The sequence below is a fragment of the Lepidochelys kempii genome, chromosome 15 (assembly GCF_965140265.1).
Source record: "Lepidochelys kempii isolate rLepKem1 chromosome 15, rLepKem1.hap2, whole genome shotgun sequence".
Lineage (NCBI taxonomy): Eukaryota > Metazoa > Chordata > Testudines > Cheloniidae > Lepidochelys > Lepidochelys kempii.
In genome coordinates, this window is record NC_133270.1 from 13022584 (window position 1) to 13041084 (window position 18501).

The window sequence follows — 18501 nt, forward strand, 5'->3', positions numbered from 1 at the left end:
ATTTCTGTTATTACTCTCTAGGGGGTTACTATAACTTGAAACAAAAAGATAGACTGTAAACCCCTTTCTCCTGTAATCACAGTGACTAAAAGAAGCCTCACAGGTATTTGTTAAAACAACGAGGGGTCCTTGTGGCACCTTAGAGACTAACACATTTATTTGGGCACAAGCTTTCATGGGCTAGAACCCACTCCATCAGATGCATGGAGTGGAAAATTTGTTAGTGAGCTGTTGAAGGCAGAGCTGTGATACAACTTGTTCTCTTGGGGAGATAATTTGTTCAAATTGGGTGGCACAGAACTAAACAGGTAGGGACACTCCTGTTTAAATTTCTGATGTGAAAATATCTTTGTGCTGAGCTCCCTCATAGCGCGTTAACAAGCAAAACTTATCTTTCTGCCTATTGCTTTAAATCTAGGAGTCATTTAAACCTACAGAAGAGCATGTGTTAGTGATAAGACTGCTCGTGAAGCATCTACATGCTTTTGCCAACAGCCTGAAACCAGAGCCACTCTCGCCCTCAGCCCATTCCCATACAGCCAGCCCACTGGAGGAATTCAAGAGGTAGGTATACTGTCAAACTGCCTTTCAGGCATACAAAGCACTAATTAATACATACCTTGGCAGTTTTGCTTTTGTTGAGAGCTTGAAATTGCATTATTAGGAGGATGAGAGAGCCCACTTTTATACTCCTCATGCACTTTGGGCTGGAGTCCAGATCAGAATAGGGAAGAAGGAAGTAGTTGCTCCCAATCCACAATGTATCCACAATGGAAAATGCTTCAGCTTTTTTAGAAAAGGAGGAGGGGATCAGACTGCTTTAGAGGTCCTAGTATTTGTTCTGAGAACAGAGGGAAGTTGAAGCAAGTTTAGAAGAGCAGTCAGACTGGTGCAGAAATAATTTCTCTGCATATCTCTGCAAAGGACATGTGCAGATCAGTAGAGAAAAGTTGTGTTACTGAAACTGCACCAGAAAGAAATTTCAGCTGAGAACACTGGGCAGCTTTCTTAGAGGCACTTGGGTTGCATTTGGCCCTGGAATAGCAGGTTGTGTGCATCACTATTAGAACTTTTCAGACATGTTCAAATCATCGGCTCCTCCTTCAGCTGAGAAAGAAGCTATCAAAACTTGTTACGTCTGTATTAAATGTTTGAGATATTACTTTATCATCTATTATTTGTTTATACAAGTGTCTTTGTGTCTGAATCTCATTGCAGAGTTGTGATTCCTCGGTTTGTCCAGCAGAAGCTCTATATCTTCCTGCAGCATTGTTTTGGCCACTGGCCTTTGGATGCCTCTTTCAGAGCTGTATGTACCAGCCTTTATTTCTGCTGAGTCCAGACAAAATCAGAGTTTGTTAATAAAACACTGAGCCAGCTGCAGTGATAAAACTACTGTTTTTGTAGAACTGTTCCCTGTTCATGATTTTTTTCCTCAGGGGGAGGGAAATAAACATTTATTAAGACTAGAGTTAGAAATGAAGTGTAGTCAAGGTATTAGATACTGGTGAAACTATGTGGTGGTGGTTCGTTTCTCTTTCCCTTTATGGAAATGAGTACTGGTTGAGAACAAGCTATTCTTACCACAGAGAATCTGTATGTTTATGGATAAATTTGTCCTATCTAATAATATACTCTAATCTTGTTGTAACTAACCAGACTGGGAGAAGAAATACGGCTTTAATTTCTTATATCAAAATGTTTTAAATATACATTCCTCCTCCTTGGGGGAAGTGACATGGCTGGGTCAGTTATGTTGCCATGTTTGGCAGATAGGACAGAATACACCACTGGGAAGCCTCTAGGAGTGAAATCTTAACTGAACTGAAGTCAAGGTTGTCACGGACTTCAGTGGGGTCAAGATTTCACCCCCTGTTGCCTAGTAGTTTCTTGTGTGAGTGCCCACTGCTGTATTGGAGAAGAAGGACTGAAAAAGCATTAACACAAAACACTATTCAGCCCATCCTCCATGTGTCTCACTAGACTATATGGTGCTTCAGTGAATGATATTAAATGTCAGAATAATAGCATAGTCCTCAACCATGATGACTACATTAACGTGGCCAACCAACAACTCTCCGACACCACCTGTTATAAGAACTCAAAGAAGACTCCGCACCACAATTTACCCAGGAATTTAAGAATATCATCAAATCCTTCCCCAAACAACTCCCAAGAGAAACTCTACAAACTCATCACCCAAGAACCCACCCCAGGGACCTTCTACGTGTTTCCCAAGATACACAAGGGAGCCCAGGCAGACCCATCATATCTGGCCACAGCACTCGCACGGAAGGAATATTGGGACTTATAGAAACCATCCTCAAACCACTCACCAAGCAAAGGGCCAGGTTCCTCCAAGACGCAACCGACCTCTTCCACAAACTCTGCAATATTAACAACCTCCCTCAGAACACCATCCTTGCCAGCAGGGATGTCACTTCACTATACACCAACATTCCTCACAATGATGGCATTGCTGCCTGCTTCAAATATTTACAAAACAATGGAGAAACCGCAGATATCCAAACTAAACACATTGCTGAACTCATCCATTTCATCCTCGCCCATAACAATTTTACAGTTTGTTCAAACCCAGAACAGCCAGGGGTACTAGGATGGCTCCCCAATATGCCAGCCTCTTCATGGACCACCTTGAAGACTTTCTGGACAAATGCGCCATGAAACCAATGTATCTGAGATACATCAATGATATTTTCATCCTCCAGACAGACACTCCCTTATAGATTTTTCACCACAACTTCCCACAGATCACCTTGCCTACTTTTATAGATGCAGCAACCATCTCAAACACACCAAGAAATCTGTTGTCTGCAGTCAGGCACTCACAGAATATGCTCTGAGGAGAAAGTCCAGGATATACACCTTAACACGCTCAAAACTGCCATACTAAATAACCACACTTCACCAGAGAAGTAGATCCCATCATAGAACAGACCACCCAAATACCTCTAGAGAACCTATTTCAATACAGAAATAAACTCCCCTCCAACCGCATACCCATAGTTGTTTCCTACCACCCCACACTGGAACCCATACGGGGTATCATCAAACAGCTACAACCCACGCTTGATGAGGACCTCATCCTGAAAGAAATCTTTCCTGAACCCCCTCTCCTAGCCTTCAAACAACCCTCCCAACCTCTCAAAGCTCATCGTTAGAAGCAAGCTCCCCACAGACCAGGACACACCAAGTCAAAGCAGCACCAGACTCTGCCACTGATCGGTATAGTGGAGGACTTACATCGGCGGGAGCAATGCTGTAAATCTGCAGATACTTACAGTTATGTTGACCTAACTCTGTAGTGTAGACCTGGCCTAAGTACATTTCCTGGACCTGAAGAAGAGCACTGTGTAAGCTTTAAAGCTTATCTCTCTCACCAACAGAGGTTGGTCAATAAAAGATGATATCTCACCCACCTTGTCTCTAATATCCTGGGCCCAACACTGCATACACCAGTACTGGTACATCAGCTTGATTGGTGGATGCATCTTCAATTCCATGGCAGCCACCTGAGCACGCTTTCATCTAACTGTTATTGTAGAGGGTGAGCTGCTTGTTCAGTAAAACCAGGCATTTCCTAAAATGTTTTGTTAATGGATTTTTACTAAGCATTTAGTTCTCTTCAGCTCTGATGCAAGGGCACATGGTCTTGTTCTTCAGGGCTGAGACTTCTGCAAGATATTTTCATTCCTTAAGCCTTTTGTTGGCATTAAGAAAGTGGGTGTCATTGTCCAAGGGACTTAGCAAAACAAACAAGCAAAATCTTCCTTCTTCAATTGAATTGATTTTTATGTTGTTGTGGTTTTGCTTCAGGTCCTGGAGATGTGGTTAAGCTACGTGCAGCCCTGGAGATATGCTCCTGAGAAACCACTTCAGAGTTCAGAGCCTCAGCCTCGCAGTGTATCAGAGAAATGGTAAACGTAGGGTTATTCCTGAGCAGAATCTGCAGGTCACTCCAATCCTGACTTCAGCAGATGGCATCTATTAACCGTTAGAATTTTGCATATGAAATCTTGAAGGCAGAGTTTTAAATGTTGTTCCTTGTAAGCATCTAGTTCATGGATACTGAACTGTGGAATTGTGACCCAAGCACCCTCTTTCTTTATCATGAGGTGGGGTCACAGAATGGAAAAGGTTGAGATCTACTTTCCTAGTTTACCCCATTCAGTTCCTCCTGACATGTTACTCTAAGTAGTTTGCTTCATACAGCAGGTGCCAGACTGGCCTTCCTGCTGAGGAAGAACAAAGATGGCATATCTGTCACCCTGACATGGGTAAAAATATTTCTTTGGCTTAAAGCTATATTGACAAGTCCCCCCCAGGTGACTCCAACATTACAAACTACACTGCTCATTGCATTGTGCTGCGTCCAAAATCCTGGGTCATAAGAACAGCCATGCTGGGTCAGACCGTGGTCCATCTAGCCCAGTATCCTGTCTTCTGACAGTGGCCAATGCCAGGTGCTTCAGAGGGAATGAACAGAACAGGCAGTCATTGAGTGATCCTGTCGTCCACTCCCAGCTTCTGGCAATCAGTGGCTAGGGACATCCAGAGCATGGTTTTGCATCCCTGACCATCTTGGCTTATAGATTATCCTCCATGAATTTATCTCGTTCTTCTTTTTTTACCCCTGTTATAGTTTTGACCTTTACAACATCCCCTGTCAATGAGTTCCACAAGTAGACTGTGTGTTGACTTTACCAGCTGTTCTGAGGCACCTCCTCCTTCCCTAAGATCTGTAGTGGCACAATCCATTCAGCAGTGAGGGTGGGTTTCATAAAGAGGCGGCATCAGTTTCTCTGGTCCCTGGATACTTGTGCAGGAGGCAGTGAAGTCAGTGCTTTTGATAGAAACCACACTTCAGGCTTCAGCTTGCCTCTGAAGTCCTCCCATTGCACATCTATGCAACTAGATATCTGCCAGCGCAAAGTCATAGATTGTTACTGGTACCTAAAAACGCTAGAGTAAGGAGGAACATTTTTTTATGTGTGTGTGAAATGGAAAGGATGAGATCATTCCAGTTGATGGTCTAAAATATATTCTATGGGATTATTTACTTGGTAGAAGACTGAATATACTTACTCCTTATTTTAATAGCTGTATTCACAAATCCACTGTTACTTTGACAGGGCTCCCTTCATTCAAGAGAACTTACTGATGTATACCAAGCTATTTGTAGGCTTTCTGAACCGAGCTCTCCGCACCGATTTGGTCAGCGCTAAAAATGCCCTGATGGTGTTCCGAGTAGCCAAGGTCTTTGCTCAGCCCAACCTAGCTGAAATGATCCAGAAAGGTAACTGAATGCCATGTTGCCTCCTTGCAGTCTTCTGCCCTGGTCTGTCCCATAGCAACGCTTTTGCCTCAGAAGCATGCAGAAATATGAATTGGAGGATTCGGTGTCTGCCTTATGTGACATTGAAGTTCAGAGACCTGATGTCTTTGCTTCTATTTACAGTATTGGTTTCATATATATATATATTTTTCTTTATTTTTTTTTCTAATTTCCATTCATCAGTCTCACTGATTCCGATTTGTTCTAACTAACATAAAAAGAACACGATGCTGGGTATTTTTAGTAAACAGAAACTCCTTGTGTTTTACAATCTCCTTATTGTTTGTGGTGTTTGGTTATTAATTAACTCAGAATTAAAACTTTGTAATGCCCTACAGAAATTTATATTTACTCAGACTTCAGCAAGATGGCTAGTCAGGAAGAACTTGCACTCCAAATTCTAGATATCAGTTCAAAGTGTCGTGAAAGCTGCATGTTGAGTGTACTGGGCTACAGTGGGCGGGGGCCGGCAGCGCACAGGAGGGTTTAGGCAAGCAACAAAAATTTCAGGTGCTGGAACATGCTCAGCTGGGCAGGTATGAGGACCATAATATCCTTTCCAACAAGCAATCATGGCCTAGAAGTACTATGTCTATATAGATTTAGATGCACCATTGTAATTGTGAAAGCTCTTTCTGCTGTATGAGTGAAGATTCAGTGAAAAACTTGAAGTAATAACTAGGGCCCTGCCCTCCCTCTCCTCCCCCCAAATAACCTCACAACCTTGTTACAATGAGTGATTAAAAAATTTTATTGCTAGATCCCCAAATCAGAAGGAAGGTGTAATCTAGTCTTCTCCACCCCGCATCATCTTATCCCAAATTCTAGGGGAGCAGTTATTCCTGGAGCCAGAACTTGTTATCCCTCACCGTCAACACCGAATTTTCATGACCCCCACTCTTGGTGGGAGCTTCTTGTCATCATGGCCTCCAGCAATCACAGATGCCTCATTTAAGGTGAAGAGTCATGTTTACTGCTTGGAAGGACAGGACTCCCAGTACAAGCAGATGTTTGGTCCAGAAGTCAGGAATTTGGTAAGCAATGACCTTGCTTACTTGCTCTGTGTAAGCCCCTTTATTGCTGTTGTGAGGGGTATGTCTCCATACTGAACATCTGCTCCATCATGTACGGGGGGAGAAATTTTAGCTCTTTAAAAGTAGGGGGTGAATCAGGAGTTGGTGATGGTTATAGAATCTGTTTGAAGGGTCCATAACAAGTACGAAAATAGAAATGTACAGACTGCTTTCCAGTCTTGAAGGGTGGGGTGGACTGGGTTTGCAGCTTTGGAGCAGTCTGCTATGGGCATGTACTTGTTTCATCTCTCAACAATGACTGTGTGTGTATTTCTGATTCATAATGTTAATAATCAATACCCAGCAGCAAGCCAGTTAAAAACGGTGTAACAAAGGGAGAGGGTCTCTCCCTAAGCAGCAGACTAGTGAACTGAAGGAAGATGCATCTCAAAGGAAACTGAGGGGTTACTCGCATTCCTCTGATTGCCCCAGCTGCAGTGACTTCCTTTACTCTATTGGAGCTGGAGCACATAACTACTACCAGTACAAGTCCATGTCAGCTAAGGGAACGAATGTGCTGATTCTGTTCTGACTGATACGTCACCAGGCAGACTTGTATTCACATGCTGGTGCTTACTACTGACTTGTGTCCTTTATTCTATTGCTTTATTTAGTCATCCTCCTGTCTTTTATTTTTCAGGTATTAAGATTGGCCCAGTTAATAGGCCAGGCCAAGCAAACGGCAAAATCCATATCAGACCACTCTGCAGAGACCATGGCTAGTCAGTCCTTCCTATCCTGGTTTAGGTTCAGCCCGTCTGACATGAATGGTTCCTATACAGGCAATGACCTAGATGAAATTGGGCAAGACAGCATCAAGAAAACAGATGAATATTTGGAGAAGGCACAGGAGTACCTATGCCAGATCTTTCGGGTAGGTAACTTCTTTCCAAGTGCTGTCACTGGGAAGTAGCATGAATGGTAGTCAGGATTTCTGCAGTCTACTTCCAGCTTTCTCACTTACTTGCAGTGTGATCATTGGCAAGTCATGTAGGCCAAAATTTTCAAAAGTGGACACTCAGTTTGAGTACCTCAATTTTTGGTGCCCATCTTGAGACACTTTAGGATTCTTTTTTTTTTTTTCCCCAGGGGTGCTGAATGCCTGTAAACCTCTTGACTATTGCTAAAGTTGCGGGTGCTGTGTACTTGAAAATATCAATCCCAGGTTAAGGTCCCTCTAACCCGCATGGCTACGCAGCTGTGTATTAAGCCCTGCGCAGGGGCTCAGGGCTGCGGTGGGGAGAGGTCTCACTCCCTCAGTGCAGACCTGCCTGGCCAAGGCCCACCAGAGCTGCCGGGGAAAGGAGCCCTTCCATCGGCCCAGCCCAGCCCCGCCGGAGCTGCCGTGGCTGGGGAGAGGCACCTCTCCCCTGGCCCCGAGCTGTTGCAGTGAGAGAGGGCTGAGGGGAGTCCTCTCTCCACACTGCAGCCCTGGGGCAGCCTGCACCCCAAACCCCTCATCCCCAGCTCCACCCCAGAGCCTTCAACCCTAGCCAGAGCCCTCATCCCCTGCACCCAACCCTCAGTCCCAGCCCTGACCCCTCCCCACACTCTGAACCCCTCATCCCCAGCCCCACCCCAGAGCCTTCAATCCTAGCCAGAGCCCTCACCCCCTGCATCCAACCCTGACCCCTCCCCACACCCTGAACCCCTCATCCCCAGCCCCACCCCAGAGCCTGCACCCCTTGCCAGAGCCCTCATCCCCCTACACCCCAACCCTCTGCCCTAGCCCTGAGACCCCTTCCACACCCCAAACCCCTCATCCCCACCCCAAAGCCCTCCCACACACCCGCACCTCAGCCCCAAGCCCCCTCCCACAGTCTGAACCCTTCATCCCCACCTCCATCACATGAATTTTGTTATGTGCACCAATATGAGACACATCACCTTCATAGTGATGCACATAACAAAATTCATTCTGCACATGGACATAAAAAATTAGAGGGAACACTGGTCCCAAGCCATGTTAAACTAGGTACCAACAATAAGTAGCCACTTAGAATAATCCCATATTTTTCCTACTTACCAAGGGGCATTTTATGGCTTAATGTTTTTAAAGCACTTTGAGATTTTCTAATGTAAAATGCTGTAGAAATGCAAAAGTGATAAAGCTAATAGAAGCAGCCATCTTCTAGTATCTTCTTTCATTAAGCTGAAAGGAAGCAAAGAGATTTTACACAAGTTTGCTTGCATATGGCTGGGAGAAGACAGAGCTAAGCAACAGCTATGGGAAGACTAGGATGTACTGAGTGAATAATACTTCTGTCTGCCAGGGCTTGCCACCTTCTGAAAACAATTAGGAATTTAGTTGCCTTTTTTTTGTTTTTTTTAAAGTTCTGTTGTAGACTGGTAAATGGGTTGTTTTCAGTACCTGTTCTGTTGTCAGTCATTGGCTATGTGGTTCTCAGGGGCTGCACAGGAGCTGGTGAATGGGGAAATAGGTGGAACAGAAAAAGGTGGTAAAACTAAATAATTATGAAGAAATTGTGCTTTTTGACTAGTTGAATGAAGCGCAGCTGACCCAAATGATGATGAATTGTGGAGCAGCTCAGGATGAGAATGGAAAGAAGCAACTTCCAGACTGCATTGAGAGTGAGGATGGACTAATTCTTACGCCTCTTGGCAGGTATCAGGTAAGAGAGAAAAGCTTCCAGTCCAATACTTCTAGAAAGCAGAGTGTATGCCTCTACAGCAAAAGAAATAGTTAGCTTGTCAGGGATGGGAGGAGAGATACCAGTTCAAATGCAATTCAAATTTGAGCTATAAAGTATGTTATTTCCTTTCCTGTTCCTAGATCATAAATGGCTTACGGCGGTTTGAGATCGAGTACCAGGGAGATACTGACCTTCAGCCCATTAGAAGTTATGAAAATGCCACTCTAGTGCGACTGTTGTTCCAGTTATCCTCAGCAATTAATCAAAGGGTAAGTGCAATGAGAAGTCTTCTTTCTTTTTTCCAATTGCATATTCCTATTCTCCCTCTGACCTGTGTCAATGTGCAACTTACACACTTGCTTTGTACTCTCACCATTAACGGGATTTCGGCATGAGTTTGCAAATATTCCATAGGGTTCTTCTTCCAGCCTGGAATCATGTTTTTTCCCTATTGCTCAAGAGTTGTAAATGTCACAACAGTCTCTCCAAATCAGAAACAGTACACTGAAATGTATTGTTCATGGTAGATGAGGTAGAACGAATATCTTTCGCAGGATCATATTAGCATAATGAAAGAACACTCTGTTCCCCTAGTTGTCAAAATAAGCCGGAAAAGGGTTAATCCAACCAAGCCCTTTTATTCCTTCCTCCTCCTGCCTCTCACTCCTTTAAGCTCTGTCTTGCAACCTGATGGTTAGTCCTTTCTCCACTTATATCCTGACATAATATGTATACACTTCTGAGTACATATGAATGGCATGACCACTGTTGTTCCAGATTTCCTTCTGTTGGTTTAGCGCTTTGTACCACTAATAGTAAATGAGCAGAATTACTACAGTACAGATGTAAATTTGTGTTGGAACAATTCTAACTTTTGAAAGACATATGAGTTTTGAGTTATAATTGCTATATCCTTTCTGGTCCCCTTAATACAAACCAAAACATAAAAGCAACAATTTTTCAGTGTGAACTTAAAATCCACATTTTAATTTTTGTTTACATTTTTCTTGTTCTGTTACTGACTTTGTTTTTCATACCTTAGTTTGCTGATCAAATGGAGATTCTCTGCTCCAGGGAAGACTTTATTGGCAGCTTGTGTCGCTATCATCTTACCAACCCATTCCTTGCAGAGAAGGGCAGGCACAGCCCAGCACTGAAACAAAGATCAGGACGTTCTCGGCGACCAAGGATCAGTCTGAGATTTCTGGCTAGCTACAGGACTCTTCTTTCTTTGTTCATGATGTACTTCATTGCATCTTGGTTCTGCATTGGACCACTGGCCTGCACATTCATTATTCTCCTTGGGTATCTTCTTTATGCAGTAGTAATGACTTTCTTCACTGAAAGGTGGAAACCTCATCAACACTAATTTTTCCCTTCAGTGTACATTGTAAAACAAACTTTTTAAGGATAAAAGTACAGTGCTTCGTGATTAAAAGGCTTCGGCAAAGGATCACTTCAAAACTTTTAAGTGTGTTTTTTGTATTAAAGTTGAGCCAGAGGGATGGGTTTGTGGTTGGAGAAACCGCTGTAATCTGTGTAAATTCTCTTTTGATAAACTGTCTTTTCTATACAGTTTACTGAATGTGCGGAATGAGAGACACTGCTTGTGGTTTGGGGAACAACCTCCAATAGTTGTGGAGCTGAAATGAACAGCCCAAAGTAGCTATGGGAAACTACACATAAAAACAGCTCTAGATTTGGCAATCTATCCATATTGCAGCTTTTTACTTTTTCCACTTAATTTGGGAATTGGCCATTTTGAGCTGCTTTCTGCAGGTTTTATATCATGTTGCTGGGGAGGGGGGTTTCAGGGTCACAAAGGCAATAGTAGCCACAAATCATGAGTTCTGGCCACAAAGCTGAATCCCAAAAAATCAGTAGGACAAAAATGACATGATTAGCATAAACAAGTTTTTGGCTTAAATTACCAGAAAACTGGGGGAAATTGGTAATAATGGTTTGGCTCAGAAACAGGAGAGGGGAGCTGCATCTTGTTGCCAGATACGTATGATTGCTTTGATTTGCAAAAAAATTGCATTATAAATATTTCAAAGTACCAGGAAAGGTAGAGGAGCTGGCAGCTGAAATCCCATAGCCTAGCACAGGGACTAACTCTGCATTCCCTTTTCTGAACCAATACTTACTTGTTGTCTTCACTGGTCCCTGTCTTTTCAAAATGAGGAACTTTCCATGTTTCCTGATAACTGCATTTCCAACTTATGTTTACCAAATCCAGTGAACCTTTCACTCATCTTGTTCAATCAAATTTCTCTTTGTGGTACAAGTTTCTTCTTTTGAAACCGTGTATGTAAATTAAAGTGCTCGCTTGATTTATTTTTAAAGCAAAGTCTCCTAGTGTGTTTTGTGTTAAACCTTTTTGAGCAGGACTGTGTTGCAGTGTGTGTAAGTGAAATAGTGAGTACTGTATTATGCATTTATTTTTAGTAAGATTTTGTCAGTTTCTTTCTAGTACCGCAATTTGTTCTGGTAGATGGCATAAAGGAAGTATGTTCAGGCCTCTGATCTGTAGCCCTGGGTTCAAAATCGCTCACGTTTCATTTTTTACAAATGTGCTACCTTCCTAGCAACAAACTACTTTAGAAAAGAGTCACCAACTAAACCAAAGTAAACTGAGCTTCTTTGTTTAAACAGAAAATATGTTTAAGGAATCAGTTAGTTTAACGCGCTCTCCCCTGAAATACACTGCTGTCAGGTGCCGTTGTGGCACTTGTGGGATAAAGGATTAAATACACCTTGCAGTAGTGAGATGTAAGGTACCACATAATATCCTCTGGGCAGAGATTTGTCACTTCTCATTTTATCTGTAAAGGATTTTACCCACCTACGAGCCTGTATAAATAACACTTGTCCATTGTCACATTCAAATCATATTGTCACATGATTGCTGGCTTCTGCACCAGGTGACTTGGACTAACACAGTACTGGTGCATATAGCTTTGTGTAGCAAGCACTGCGCTTTTACTGCTGAGCATGAAATTCACTAACACATCTTTAAAAGTGGTACGGAAGAGGAGAAGCTTTAGGGCAAAAGCAGAATAAGAAATGTAAACTTTCTTGCACCATAAGCTAATGCAGAAAAGCCTTTGGGAGGTCTGGTCCTTTTCCCTGTCAAGGCAGCATTGATCCCTATGCTCTCAAATACTGCCATTCTTAGCCAGGGAGGGCAGGGCAGCTACCAGTGATGTAATGGGCAGACAATAGTGAAGATTGGTTTCTAACCATCAGAGGAGTGAAGTCCCAGTCAGTCTGTCCTCTCCCTCCCCTACAGTTGGAAGGCAGTCCTAGAACTAACTTGTTTTAAGACTGAGCTTGATAAATTTATAAAGGAGATTGCCTCTAATGGCATAAGGCCATCTGCAACTGCTATTAGCCGATATCTCCTATGGCCAGAGATGGGGGAGGGCTCTGAGTTACTACAGAGAATTATTTCCCAGGTGTCTGGCTGGTGGCTCTCGCCCATATCATCAGATTCTAACTGATCATCATGCTTGAGGTTTGGAAGGAATTTCCCCCCAAGTCAGATTGGCAGAGAGCCTGGGCTTTTTTTTTTTTTTTTTTAACCTTCCTTTGCAGGGTGCAGCGTGGGTCACGTGCTGGTTTGAATGAGAGTCTCTGTAACTTGAAGTCATTAAATCAAGATTTGAGGACTTCAGTAACTCAGCCCGAGGTTATGGGCCTGCTACAGGAATGGATGATGGGTGAGGTTCTGTGGCTTGCAGCCTGCAGGAGGCAGACTGCGGCGGGGGGGGGGGGGGGGGGTTGGCAGTGCCAGGGGCTGAGGATGGGTCTAGCAGCCCCTGGCCTCCCTTCTCTGCAAGCCCCAGGCCCCGACTGTCAGGTAAGAGGCTCTGTCTGTCTAAGCGTCTCGGAACGGGACCCGAGCCCCTGCGCATCCCCTCCCCCAACGGGCCGCGCCTGGGCTAGGCAGCAGGAGCCCAGCGCCGGCCTTGTCCCAGGTGGGTGGTACCACCCTGCCGCGGGGGCAGGGGGAGAGCCCCTCCACCGCACCCCTCGGACGAGACCATTCTGAGAGGGGCGGCGCCCGCTCCGGCGTTGTGGTGTGCTCCTGTCTCCATGGGAACGTTGACAGCAGGCGCCGGGCCTGAGGAGAGCGGGGCGGAAAGAGGAGCCCAGGCCGCGTGGAGGGGGAGGGGGGGCAAGGCTACGTCTACCAGCGGGCTTTTGGGGGGAGGAGCTGGTGGGTTCGAAACTGGGGCTACGGGTGCGAGGCTGGCTGAGGTCGGGGGGGGTGTCTGAGCCTTAGCGTGGGGCGAGAGGTCGGGGGTTGGCTGGGCCCAAGGGTGTATATGTGTGGGGGTGGCTGAGCCCAGGATGTGTATGTGGTGGGCTGAGAGGGGAGGGGGAAGGAGGGGGAGCTGAGCTGGGTGTGTGGGGTGTGAAGGGGGGGGCAAGTTCCAGCCTGCTGGCTCCGTGCTTACTAAGCTCACATTCTTGTTCTCTTCCCCCCACCCCCACATTCTAGGTTGGCAGCTGTAAATTTGAGGGTCATGTGCAGAAATGGCTGGTGACCGTGGGGAGGCTTTGGGTAGTGATACCTGCCCCATCCCCATTCCCCTGTGAGGGCAAGTTACGTAGAGCAGAGGCACACAGAGCCATAGTCCACTCCCTCCATCAGAGACAGTGAACACAAGCCCAGTGTCAGAGCCAAGTCCTGAGGAGACACCCCCCAAACCCATGATGCCAGGGTCATAGTAAAGGCACATTTGCATGCCAGGGGCACAAGGTACATACAAGGCCTGACCTCATAGAGACTGAAGCACATTAAACGTGGTCACTGACCCTTGTTCAACTTCAGTGGCATTTCCTCAGCTACTTTACTGAGAAGCTGTAGGCTGCCCACATAACCCTAGTCTGAAAACAACTTTTGTATCAGGACCTTTGGGGATGTACAATACCAGTTTGCCTCCGCTGGGGAACCTACCACAGTGGTCAAGAGTAGGACTGGATAAATCAAGCCATCTTCAACTTGGCATCCAGAATAACGAGGGGCCTCAGCCTCTCTCTCAGTCCCAGTCTGTTGAAGTCTGGAACAAAGACTCACATAAACTAGTCATGGACTTGGAGAGAAGCCTGAAGTTCCTACAACAGCAGCATGCTGAGACCCTAAGGAAGCTTCATGAGGAAATTGAATATCTCAAAAGGGAAAACAAAGGTGAGGTGACTTTCCATATACAACTTTGTGTAGATTCTAGAGGCACTAGATGAGAGATTGGAGAGTTGTCACTGCAAGTCGAGAAATCTTTGATATCTTTTTCCTCAACATGCTAAGTTATGAATTAATTACAATGCATGTAGGTTTTGCTTTTGCATCCCCACATTTCTTCTTCCGTGTCATCTCTTTAAAGAGATCCCTGATGCCACTTGCTTAGGCCTACCATTCCTTATCCTTTTCACAAGAGTTTTGTTTTGAAACTGTTAGAAAATATTTCCCAACACTTAGACTATAACAGGGGATATAAGAAGGGAATTCTAATGATTTTGACTGTGAGGCTAACAAAAGCTCAAAGACAAATCTGGTCAGTTACGGACTCCAAAGCCTGAAAAGGCATAGGGGACTGGATAACTTGGGGAAAGGTAATGAAATTAGTCTTTCACACCTAGTAGGCCACCATTTCAGTTTACCGGGGGATAGATATATAGTAGTACATCTGAAATCAGCTGGTGTGATCTCAAGTTTAGTTTCTGCTGGACAAGTGTTCACATTACAAAAATACCATTTAAATTAGCATTCTTGTCATCCTTGAGAGAAGCTATTGACTGAATCTTTGTAGAGAGAATGTGGCCCCTGTCTTGTTGATTGTTTCTCCAGATCAGGGTTGGGGTATTTTGTCAATAAGAGATGTAGGCAAAAAGTGTCAGTATGACAGACTGGTTAATTTTGAGCACAGCTGGTTTACAAGAAATCCAACCATGAGAAAATTGACAAAACAGTTCAAAGCTTGTACCTGGACAACAAAAAAATACTTTACATTCATGGTAACATCAGTACATTCTTTAGAGCTTAAAGTAGCTAGATCAGGGGTAGGCAAACTACGGCCCACAGGCCACATCCAGCCCCCCAGCTGTTTTAATCTGGCCCTCGAGCTCCCGCTGGGGAATGGCATCTGGGGTTTGCCCTGCTCTGCTGGCTCCTGGAGGCAGCAGCATGTGCCCCCTTTGGCTCCTACGCATAGGGCCAGCCAGGGGGCTCCACTTTGCACACTGCCCCATGTGCCACCCATGCAGCTCCCATTGGCTGTGGTTCCCAGCCAATGGGAGCTGTGGGGGCGGTGTGTACGGCTGTGACAGTGTGCTGCAGAGCTGTCTGGCTGCACCTCCGCGTAGGAGCAGGAGGAGGACATGCTGCTGCTTCGGGAGCTGCTTGAGGTAAGTGCCACCTAGAGCCTGCACCCCTGTGCCATCCCCCTCCCCTGCAACCCAACCCCCTGCCCTGCATCCCCAGCCAGAGCCCACGTTCCCCCCAGCCCGGAGCACCCTCCTACACCCCAAGCCCTTCATCCCCAGCCAGAGCCCGCATACCCCCCAGCAAGGAGCCCCCTCCTGAAATAATTTCTGGCCCCACCCCAGAGCCCATACCCCAACCCCAATTTCATGAGCATTCATGGCCTTCCGTACAATTTCTATACTCAGATGTGGCCCTCAGGCCAAAAAGTTTGCCCCACTCCTGAGCTAGATGTTTGGGCTAGTTATAAACCCTTGTTCATAGTGCAGAATACACAAACTGGTTTCATTCAGTGTGACCTGAGTTATGCTATACTTCTGTGTGCATACTTGTCTTAAAACTACTGAAAAAATTTGTCTTCTGTAACTCTACTTCCACTCTCTACCTCCTTCCCAATATTATTTAAATAATATCCACTCTTAGGTTTCACATTACGGTTACTCCCTCACCCTTTGAGCCCATATGTTTATTGTACATTTTTAATGAAAAAAATTTCAGTCTATCAGAAATATTGAAAGCTGATGTGAGTGACATTCTCTAGGAGCAAGCCTAGCTTTATTCTACAATGGGAAAAGGGAAGTTAAGGGGGTATGGAGAGAGCTCAAACTAAAAATTGTGTTCTCATTTGATTACAGAGCTTCATTATAAACTCATAATGAATCAGTCGCTGCAGCTAAAAGGTAGGCTATGCTTTTACTGTTCTAGAAGTAGGATGATCTAGTAAGTGTCTTATCCCCTAGAAGTCCCTTTGTCTCCCCTTATTAATTTTATTATTAATAAACATTTTGCCTTGGTGCTTTGTCCATTTCCCAGTCCTGAGAGAGAATCTTGGAAGTGTCGCCTCCCCTCTGCAATGCGGAAATGTTCTAGCTCTCTGGCGACTGAAGACTGTGTACATATTTTCATTCAAAACACTTTCAAGTATGTCAAAGGAGTGTGACTGAGTGCCGAGACATATATTGTCTGCATAAACAAACTTACAAGAGCCGGTATATGGTAGGTCATTCGAATATAAGTTGAATAATGTAGGAGATAATACTGATCCTTGCGGGAGCCAATTCTTCTGGTGCATCCAAGTACTTGTTCTATCACCAATATGCACATGGAAATGGTGATTTCTCAAAAACAGAGCCATTGCACATACAAACCAACTTGGCATAGTTCTGGACAATTTCACCAAAAGGCCAATGTGCAAACCGTATCGTATGCCGTGGTCAGTTCAAGAAAAACTGAACAGTCTTCAGCTGATGTTGGAAGCCATTTTCGATTACTTGATCACATGTACTAGTACCACAGCAAAAAACAGCCTGCTCTGGTCCCAGCATGCCTTCCACTTATGCCTTCTTTGTGAAATCAGATACTCAAGCACCTTAAAACAGATGCTCAGAAGTGAAATTGGTCTGTGGCTTGAAGGCAAATGTGGATCTTTCCCAGATTTCAGCAAGACAATGACCTTCACTTGGCACCAGATTCTAGGCAGTCTGGATTCCTGCAGAAGTCTGTTGAAAAACTGAACAAGCCATTCCTGAGCGTGAGGACCCAGATGTTTTCATGAATTCAGGTGCAATCTATCATATGCAGGAGATGAACCGGTTTTTAAATCGTTCAGCATTTTATCCAATTCCAGACTAGTGAATGGCTCCATCCTACTATCGGCAGGATTACTTCTTAGGAAATGTTGCCATTTGTCACGTACCTGGCATTTGACAACTCTGTCACCAGGAGCTTTGGCAACCTCAACAGATGACTGGCACTCTGATTTGGAGTAACTGCTGACTTGCTTTGTGTACATGGGCATTTGAGCCGCACCTAGTTAACGAATTAAACTCCAGCTCTTCCGGCTTGACCACGTAAAGTCAAGCACCACTGTCGCTTCCTCTCTTTGAGTCCAGTAAGCGGCATCCAATGATTCCGTAAGATGGTCTGCAATCTCCGGATCACCTGACTGCTCAAACTGCATCAGCAAGTCTGCACACCCTCATTCAAACATGGAATGTACACTGGTTGGAAGCCACGTGGAATTGTTGCACTTGCAGCTTTAAAAAGGACAACAGAAACAACGGTTTGCATCTTCCTTGGAGATGGTTAATGGGATGGTTACGACGATCCATTTTAAATACTCTGTAAAGGAGCCCCAATGTGCCTTCCAGAAGTTCCATCTAGGCTTTGGTACACTCCTTATAGTTGGCAGATGGAGGACGCATTCCCATCTGAATCAAAGGAGGACAGCATTGGCTATGTGGAAAATCATTAAGTACAGTACACGCCGCTGGCTAATGCGTGATTGGCAAACGATATGACCCAGCACAGATCTGGGCAGTAGTTCCTATTCCAGCATGTGGAATGGAAGGTACCATACTGCTTAGGGTCATGGACCAATGCAAGATCATTATTTGTTGCCCACTCCAACAGTTGTTCACCATTTGGGTCTGCAGTCGCATAACCCCACTTGCTGTGATGATTAGTAAAGTCGCCAACATACGCGGCTGCATGCTTAAGCCTTGGGAGAACATGTGGAGTCCATGTTTCACCCAGTGGCTTATACATTCGTGATTTGAAACCCACCAACTTTAATTGTGTCACGAAAAGGTGAATATTCAACATGGACAACATCTGATATATCACTGTGGGTGTACGTGGCTCAACCATGTTTTGCATGAAGATGGTGACAACATTGTAACCAATTATCTTAAACCAATGTGCTTCATTCAGCATGATGAGATTTTCTTGTAAACAAATAATGTCAGCTAGAACTTCTTTTGCCAGAACATCAATAAGTTCCTGCTTGGCAGAAGACAACCCTTCAACATTCATCTGGAGGACTTTAAATGCTGGACCTATGACTAGAAAATCATTGTCCGGAACCTCTATAGATTAAAAAGCATGTTGAACTTCATTCAGAAGCAGATGGGGACTGGTGTATTTCACTGC

General features: G+C 44.7%; 2 protein-coding genes across 10 annotated transcripts in view; both read left to right on the top strand.

The window, feature by feature from the left end:
• Positions 1-10547, top strand: part of SMPD4 (sphingomyelin phosphodiesterase 4) — a 29584-nt gene extending 19037 nt beyond the window's left edge. For 4 of the 5 annotated variants that reach the window (XM_073313297.1, XM_073313295.1, XM_073313296.1 and 1 more), the window contains 9 exons: positions 419-564; positions 1219-1309; positions 3838-3938; positions 5154-5317; positions 6185-6390; positions 7070-7303; positions 8931-9062; positions 9224-9352; positions 10126-10547. In XM_073313297.1, coding sequence (XP_073169398.1) covers positions 419-564; positions 1219-1309; positions 3838-3938; positions 5154-5317; positions 6185-6390; positions 7070-7303; positions 8931-9062; positions 9224-9352; positions 10126-10452 — 1530 coding nt within the window. In that variant the 3' untranslated portion in view covers positions 10453-10547. The remainder of the gene's footprint in view (positions 1-418; positions 565-1218; positions 1310-3837; positions 3939-5153; positions 5318-6184; positions 6391-7069; positions 7304-8930; positions 9063-9223; positions 9353-10125) is intronic. The other variant, XM_073313299.1, reaches the window with a different exon arrangement.
• A 2194-nt stretch (positions 10548-12741) lies between these two features.
• CCDC74B (coiled-coil domain containing 74B) overlaps positions 12742-18501 on the top strand; it is a 53625-nt gene continuing 47865 nt past the window's right edge. Inside the window, exons 1-4 of one of the 5 annotated variants that reach the window (XM_073312363.1) lie at positions 12742-12805; positions 13591-13851; positions 14002-14280; positions 16206-16250. In XM_073312363.1, coding sequence (XP_073168464.1) covers positions 13836-13851; positions 14002-14280; positions 16206-16250 — 340 coding nt within the window. In that variant the 5' untranslated portion in view covers positions 12742-12805; positions 13591-13835. Of the gene's footprint in view, positions 12806-12868; positions 12946-13538; positions 14281-16205; positions 16251-18501 lie in introns of those variants that run through there. The other 4 variants (XM_073312362.1, XM_073312361.1, XM_073312360.1 and 1 more) reach the window with 4 other exon arrangements.